Raw genomic sequence first — 8,731 nt, 5'->3', positions numbered from 1 at the left:
CCATTGGCATTTGGCAAGTTACTGACGAAGTCTGGTTATACTTATTTATTTTATTTGTTTAACTGATTGGTGTTTTACACATATCCAAGAATATTTCACTTTATGTACAACGTCGACCAGCATTATCGAGAAACACACATCTAGAGGTTGCTGGTAGACCAACTTTGGCTATTTGATGCACAAATGTTTTCCTGCCGAGCAACTGCTCCGCCAAAGTATTTTTGGGAGTACAAAAAGCTGTGAATGCTCGCTGGCCAAATGATCTAGTCTTTTCTGATGGTAGTCCACTAGCCCTGACCTACAATGTAGCAGGCTCACTGGTCTGCCTGCAGTTGTGCATTTATATCCAGTCCAGGTGCAGTGGTTGTATATCCAGTCCAGGTGATGTAGTTTCATATCCAGTCCAGGTGCAGCAGTTTTACATCCAGTCCAGGTGCAATTGGTTTTATATTCAGCCCAGGTGCTATGGCTGTATATTCAGTTCAGGTGCAGTGGTTTTATATCCAGTCCAGGTGCAACGTTTTTATATCCAGTCCAGGAGCGGTGGTTTTATTTCCAGGCCAGGTGCGGTGGTTTTATACAGACAGTGTGGAGGGGTGTCTGAATTTGTACTGTGATCAGTGCAAAGGATATTCCAGGTTAAGTGACAAAAATAAATTTCCTTGGCTTCTCTCCTCGAGACCTTCTTAACATCACACGTAACCTCAGCTTGTCTCCTAGAGAGCCCTTCATACCATGATACTCAAACTCACCTTGTCTCCTGGAGCCCTTCAAACCATGATGCTCAACCTCAGCCTGTCTCCTGGAGCCCTTCAAACCATGACACTCAACCTCAGCTTGTCTCCTGGAGCCCTTCAAACCATGACGCTCAACCTCAGCTTGTCTCCTGGAGCCATTCATACTGTCATGCTCAACCTCAGCTTGACTCCTGGAGCCCTTCATACCATGATGCTCAACCTCAGCCTGTCTCCTGGAGACCTTCATAACACGACACTCACCTCAGCTTGTCTCCCGGAGACCTTCATACTGTCATGCTCAACCTCAGCTTGACTCCTGGAGCCCTTCATACCATGATGCTCAACCTCAGCCTGTCTCCTGGAGACCTTCATAACACGACACTCACCTCAGCTTGTCTCCTGAAGCCCTTCATACTGTGATGCTCAACCTCAGCTTGTCTCCTGGCACCCTTCATACTGTGATGCTCAACCTCAGCTTGTCTCCTGGAGCCCTTCATACTGTGATGCTCAACCTCAGCCTGTCTCCTGGAGACCTTCATAACATGACACTCACCTCAGCTTGTCTCCTGAAGCCCTTCATACTGTGATGCTCAACCTGAGCTTGTCTCCTGGAGCCATTCATACTGTGATGCTCAACCTCAGCTTGTCTCCTGGAGTCCTTCATACTGTGATGCTCAACCTCAGCTTGTCTCCTGGAGCCATTCATACTGTGATGCTCAACCTCAGCTCGACTCCTGGAGATATTCATAACATGACACTCACCACAGCTTATCTCCTGAAACCCTTCATACCGTGACTCCTGGAGCTCTTCATACCACGACGCTCAACCTCAGCTTGTCTCCTGAAGCCCTTCAAACCATGACGCTCAACCTCAGCTTGTCTCCTGAAGCCCTTCAAACCATGACGCTCAACCTCAGCTTGTCTCCTGAAGCCCTTCATACCGTGACTCCTGGAGTCCTTCATACTGTGATGCTCAATCTCATCTTGTCTCCTGGAGCCCTTCATACTGTGATGCTCAACCTCAGCTTGCCTCCTGAAGCCCTTCATTCCACGATTCCATAAGATTGTCTCTTGGAGACCTTCATAACATGACATTCAACCTCAGCTTGTCTTTCTGGAGACCTTCGTAACATGTCCCTCATGCTCAGCTTCTCTTCAAGGGCCCTTCATTATGGGACCCTCATCCCCAGCTCATCTAAAGGGGCCCTTTTCAGAACAATGGCTTGGGTGGGGCAGCTTACTTGCCTTTGGTAAGTCGTCTCAGTTAAGGAGCATTAGATAAAAGAAAGGTGGAAATTCGATCTGCAACAAGGAGGTACATTACACATACATGCACTCTAAGGGACTCCTTTGTTTTTTTCATAAGACAGAAAATTGTTAAGCACGTTAAACCCTAAGCACTCACTCTCACTCACTCTCCCATCCTTAGGTTCTCTTCAGGCGCACTTTATTATGTGATCCTCATTCCCAGCATCTCTTCAGGAGCACTTCATTATGTACCCCTAATTCCCAGCTCCTCTTCAGAAGCACTTAATTATGTACCCCTAATCCCCAGGTCCTCTTCAGGAGCACTTCATTAGACTCTCATTCCCAGCTCCTCTCCATGAGCACTTCATTATGTCAGCCTCATTCAGCATCACTTCAGGAGCACTTCATTATGTACCCTAATCCCCAGCTCCTCTCCATGAGCACTTCATTATGTCAGCTTCATTCCAGCATCTCTTCAGGAGCACTTCATTATGTACCCCTAATCCCCAGGTCCTCTCCATGAGCACTTCATTATGTCAGCCTCATCCCAGCTCCTCTCCATGAGCACTTCATTATGTACTCCTAATCCCCAGCTCCTCTTTGGGAGCACTTAATTATGTACCCCTAATCCCCAGGTCCTCTCCACGAGCACTTCATTATGTCGGCCTCATCCAGCATTTCGTAAGGGAGCACTTCATTATTTACCCCTCATCCCTAGTTCCTCTTCAGGAGCACTTCATTAGGTACCCCTAATATCCAGCTCCTCCTCAGGAGCACTTTATATGAACCTCATCCTTAGCTTCTCTTCAGGATCATTTTAGTATGTGCCCTGTCTCCTCTACACGGGCCCTTCATCATGGAACCCTCATCTTGGGCTCCTTTCCCAGGAGCACTTTTTAATATACCCGTTGTCCTCAGCTCCTCTTCATTATGTGATTTTCATCTCCGTCTCCTCTCAGGAACATTTCAATACCCATCATCTCCTCCTTCTCTTCAGAAGCACTTTATTATGTCAGTCTCATCCAGCATCTCTTAAAAGGGGCACTTCATCATGTCAGCCTCACCCAGCTTCTCTTCAGGAGCACTTCATTATATACGCCAACTCCAGCTTCTCTTCAGGATCACTTCATTATATACGCCAACTCCAGATTCTCTTCAGGATCACTTCATTATGTGACCCATCATCTCCATCTTCTCTTCAGGAGCACTTCATTATGTACCCCCTAATCCCCAGCTCCTCTTCAGGAGCACTTCATTATGTGACCCCTCATCTTCAGCTCCTATTCAGGAGCACTTCATTATGTACCCCTAATTATCTAGCTTCTCTTCAGGAGCACTACATTATAGCCCCTAATATCCAGTTCCTCTTCAGGAGCCACTTCGTTAGGTACCCCTTAACCCCAGCTCCCCATCTTTACTCCTTTTTAGGAGCACTTTCACTATGTACCCGTTGTCCTCAGCCCCTCTTCTGGAGCACTTCGTTATGTACCCTAATATCCAGCTTCTCTTTGGAAGCACTTCATTATGCACCCGTCAAGGCGGTCTGGGTCATTCATCTAATCATCAATGATAAAAACTATACATTTTTTGTAATCATAAAAGCACCATCAATAATGTTTTGACACCCTACAAACGAAGGGAGTTGTGTGGACATTTTCCACACAACGTTATATTGTATCACGGTAAATATTTATATCTGCAGAGATCTTACAGAGTATCAGAACAATGATTACAACAATTTGTGTGGAATTTAAATTTCTGACTTCAATACACCTATAAATCTGCTGATGGGATTATGTATGTCGCACTCACTTCTTCTACTTCATCTGATTTGTGGTCAAGAACTGTTCACGTCTATGATGACAATTATGTTCAAGAGGTAAGGAAACCAAAGTAAACCACTGCTTCTCGTCCAGTTTCTGGCCACTGAGAGTTAGATGTGAACAAGAGTTAGCGTGGCATAAAGAGGCAGTTTAGAAAATATCACATTCAGTTAAACAACCATCAATGCTTTTGAAATGGTAATTATAAATTTTATTGAAGTGATTGTGAGTACACTCAGGTAAATTTAAATATCCATCACTGAGCAAACAGGTATTGGTAAAAATGTGGTATATTACTATCCATACACAATCTCACAACCCAAAGGCCATGATCACATTCATGTACAGTGCTGGTAACAAAGAAACTGATACACTTCATGTTAAGTATTTCATGTACATATTGTCAGTTTGATTACATGCTTACAATGGAACTTGGTAGGGAGACATTTAGAGATATCTATAGTTTTGCTGGATAAATCTTTTAATTCTACTGAAAAGTTTTACAGATCACATGAACATCAATTGGAGATACCAGATATTGAATATTTCAGTTTCATAAACCTTCAGTTTATATTATGTAAATGAAAACAGATGAAAAAAAAATAATGATTTATTCAATTTATTTTGATGTAGAGACAAAATGGCTTTTAAAAAATTCCATGGAACTATTTTTTGTTTTTACAACTGACTAAGAACTAGAGGCTTCAAGTGGCTTCAGGAACTGTATAACTCTATTTCACCCAAAAGTGATTCTGAGTATCAACCTTATATGGCCACTTTTTTTTGGGGTGAAGTTTGATTAAATTCTTATGAGAAACACTTTAGGTTTGTCATCACAGTATTACATTAAGACCATTATGTGCTTCTGAAAGTGCTCCTGTTTACAGGCCCAACATTAGGTGAAATACAGAAGTCACTTGTACATAATACACCTGTCACTCGTACACGATACACCTGTCACTCGTACACGATACACCTGTCACTCGTACATGACCCACCTGTTACTCGTACACGATACACCTGTCACTAGTACATGATACACCTGTCACTGGTACATGATACACCTGTCACTGGTACATGATACACCGGTCACTGGTACATGATACACCTGTCACTCGTACATGATACACCTGTCACTTGTACATGATGCACCTGTCACTCGTACATGATACACCTGTCACTCGTACATGATACACCTGTCACTCATACATGACCCACCTGTTACTCGTACATAATACACCTGTCACTAGTACATGATACACCTGTCACTGGTACATGATACACCTGTCACTGGTACATGATACACCTGTCACTGGTACATGATACACCTGTCACTCATACATGATACACCTGTCACTCGTACACGATGCACCTGTTACTTGTACATGATACACCTGTCAATGGTACATGATACACCTGTCACTCGTACACGATACACCTGTCACTTGTACATGATACACCTGTCACTCGTACATGATACACCTGTCACTCGTACATAACCCACCTGTTACTCGTACACGATACACCTGTTACTCGTACATGATACACCTGTCACTCATACATGATACACCTGTCACTTGTACATGATACACCTGTTACTCATACATGATACACCTGTCACTGGTACATGATACACCTGTTTGTATAGACACAATACGTGGTGAACATGATGAAAGATGTACTCCATAGAAAACAAGACTACAGTTTTACCACTGTATAAAAGAATCTTTATGAGAAAAATTGACATCATTGATTAAAATGGTCTGCAATGTAGAAAACAGGCCTGGGGTAACAGTGTTTGATATTTCAAGCTATTTTAAGTGATGACCTCAACAAAAATTGAGGTCATCCAATATAACATAAAGCTCGGAAATGTTTCAGATCTCATTTATGACATTTCAAAAGAACAAGGATATAATACAACAAACAGTCACCTATGTGTCACAGATTCATCCTGCACATTATATTTCTTGTGACCTGGTTATTTTGAGGTCATCTTAATGACGAAAAAGTGGCTGAAGCGGTTAGAACGCTAGCACGGGGCAATGACCCAGGAGCCTATCACCAATGCGGTTGCCGTGAGTTCAAGTCCAGCTCACACTGGCTTCCTCTCCGGCCATACGTGGGAAGGCGTGTAGGCAAACTGCGGATGGTTGTGGGTTTCCGCTGGGGTCTGCCTGGTTTCCTCCCACCATAATGCTGGCCGCCGTCATATAAGAGTGCAGCGTAAAAGACCAATCAAATAAATAAATAAATAATGACCAAACATTATGACCTATGGAAAGCCATTTAACAGATTTTACTTTTAATGTATCAATCCAATGGCAAGAATCTTAAACATTACAACAATTTCTTGATAATTATGGTGAGACAGGTTGTGTGGTTTACAGGGTCAGGTTGTGTACAATACATGTCAATGCACTTTACTACAAAAATATATTACAAAGGACTTCCATGACGAAAACATGCGACATATGCGAGAAAAAGTGAGAGGGACCTGTACACCCCAGAGTTTTATACTGCACTGCCACATGTATAGCTGATGAGAACAAGAGATATTTGAGAAGATATCAAAAAGACCTGTTCACTCCACTGTTTACTATGTCGCTATTGCACCACTATGGCACCACACTCCTGCAGCATGGGTACCAGTTTACCAGAGCTGTGAAGACTCTTTGTTTCTGAACCTCCGCCAATACATTTCCCTCCAATAAATACTCGTGGAACCTGGAGGTAAAAAAAAAGTAAAATAAAATAGACTGTACTCCCAATATATCTAATATGTTACTGTCACAACTTTCAACAAACACTTTTTTATTATTACATTTGTTACTGATGCTGCAATATCAATGGAAAAGGAGCTGAGCCGAGACAAAATTATCCGTATTGCAAAATGAAAAATAACCTGCTCTTAATGATATCACAGTATTTTGTTTTACTAACAAAATAAAATATACATCACAGATTTTTGACTTGGTTGATAAGTTATGACCCTTTAAATGCAATACCATCCAGAGCCATTAATCTTGGTTAATGGTTAATGTATTATGTGTCTTTTTCATGCATTCATAAAATAATGTATGAAACTCCATATATGTGTAAGTTTAAAGACTACAGCTATGTATTAATAGGCCATTTGTGTATCACTTTACCGTTCGGGCACCAGTAATAGTCAGCAAAATGTCCTGCATATTGCTTCCATCCTCTATTCTGTCTAACTCAATCAGTTCATATTTGGCCCCCACTGAATCAAGAGTCCTCTTGGCCATTGAGCAATATGGGCAAGTCGTTTTTGAGAAAACTACCACACAATTGTCTGATATCTTTGATTTCACAAATTCTGCCTGTGGAGAATTCATGTCTACTTGTGATGACTCAGAGCTACCCATCTGCAGGTAAATATATGTAAGAAGACAACTAATCATAAAGTCATTTTCACAGACAAATATCCTTCATAAAAATATATAGAAACACACTGAATAAAATGCAGATGACACTTATTTCCTGATATTTGCTAGGCTTAAAAAGAATGCAGTCTTTATTCTTCACTAAATATTATACATACATGTATACATATACTGTTTTTGATTTACAAAAGAAAGTATGCAAACTTTATAATATCTTTATGAAACAGTTTTGATGAAGTAAAACTGATAATCAGAGGCAGCAACCTTGGGGAAGTTTGAAACCATAGCAATGTTAAGACTAACATTACAGCAGGAAGTGAAGTTTGTCGAATTGATTCCATTCTGACCACTTTTGGGCTTGATTTATTTATTTGATTGGTGTTTTACACTGTACTGGAGAATATTTCACTTATATGACCTCCGCCGGCATTATGGTGGGAGGGAACCAGGCAGAGCCCAAGGGCAAACCCATGACTATCCACAGGCTGCTGACTGACCTTCCCACCAATACAACCAGAGAGGAAGCCAACATGAGCTGGACCTGAATTCACAGCAACCGCATTGGTGGGAGACTCCTGGGTCTTCCCGCCACTGTGGAATGCTAACCCTCTCGGCCAAGGAGGTCCCCTTTTGAGCTTGAGTGGATATTATGCCATGCAGTGGTGATACAAGGGGTTTGACATATGGAATTGACAGCAGACCTTCTGGGTTGGCCTAAGCATGAACACTTTTCAACAGCCCTAGTATCGATCCATAGTAATCAGTATGGTAAGCACAATAAAATGCTGAAATAATGAGTCCAAAATGGTTTCGATTACTGGATAACACTACTTTTGACCTTGTTTTTTTGTAAACACATGTCCACGTGTGACATGATTTTTAAAGAGATACCAAGCAAAGCCACGTACAGTCACACAATTTCACATGCCTCCGCTAAAAAAACTAACGCGTGCAGACAGAAAGAATCAACGCTGGTCACATCGAATTTTGTCAAAGTGGCGTCATGGACGTCGTATGCTAAAGTGACACTATATCACAGACCTTTTAACTCGTTTTCAGAAAGAAAAAAAAAACTACTGAACCCAATTTAGTTCTGTAAATTAATTTGGGAAGTACAAGATATAGTGTTTAATACTGTGTAATATTTTCGCCCTATACAGGAAATTTGAAAATCGACTGAAACCCCTATACAGTATGACGTTGTTGTTGTAAGGTATATCCAGTAGCAGTACGATTTTCAGAGATACCGATCAAAGCCACGTACAAAGTCACGCAACGAATTCCTTTTGAGCGTATGACTATGTTAAATGGCTTACTTATGGAATTTGACTTGCTGACAACGTATCGTATATTCCTAATTTCACTTCCCAATTTTCAATTTTGACAGTCACAGATCTTAGCAGTCGAATTCTCAGTCGCGTTTATGTCACGTGATCTTATATCTTACTGACGTGATCTCATATCTTGCTGTCATATAAGGATGACAGGTCATATAGTATTTAACCTTGAGAGTCTG

General features: G+C 41.6%; 1 protein-coding gene across 1 annotated transcript; it reads right to left on the bottom strand.

The window, feature by feature from the left end:
- Positions 1-4,015: 4,015 nt before the first annotated feature.
- LOC135467806 (uncharacterized) lies at positions 4,016-8,638 on the bottom strand. Its single transcript, XM_064745668.1, has 3 exons — positions 8,532-8,638; positions 6,961-7,197; positions 4,016-6,535 (listed from the first exon to the last, which is right to left on the bottom strand). The coding sequence occupies exons 2-3, from the start codon at positions 7,195-7,197 to the stop codon at positions 6,416-6,418; spliced, it is 357 nt and encodes a 118-aa protein (XP_064601738.1). The 5' UTR covers positions 8,532-8,638; the 3' UTR covers positions 4,016-6,415.
- Between the last annotated feature and the right edge of the window lie 93 nt (positions 8,639-8,731).

The sequence above is a fragment of the Liolophura sinensis genome, chromosome 6 (genome assembly GCF_032854445.1).
Source record: "Liolophura sinensis isolate JHLJ2023 chromosome 6, CUHK_Ljap_v2, whole genome shotgun sequence".
Classification (NCBI taxonomy): Eukaryota; Metazoa; Mollusca; class Polyplacophora; order Chitonida; family Chitonidae; genus Liolophura; species Liolophura sinensis.
The sequence above is the reverse complement of the archived record's forward strand: the minus strand, read 5'-3'. Positions and strand labels throughout refer to the sequence as shown.

Coding starts and splice junctions, on each gene's coding strand:
- LOC135467806 (XM_064745668.1), bottom strand. CDS start 7,197: ATGGGTAGCTCTGAGTCATCACAAGTAGACATGAATTCTCCACAGGCA. Junction 6,536..6,960: donor CTATTACTGGTGCCCGAACG/GTAAAGTGATAC, acceptor TTTTACCTCCAG/GTTCCACGAGTATTTATTGG.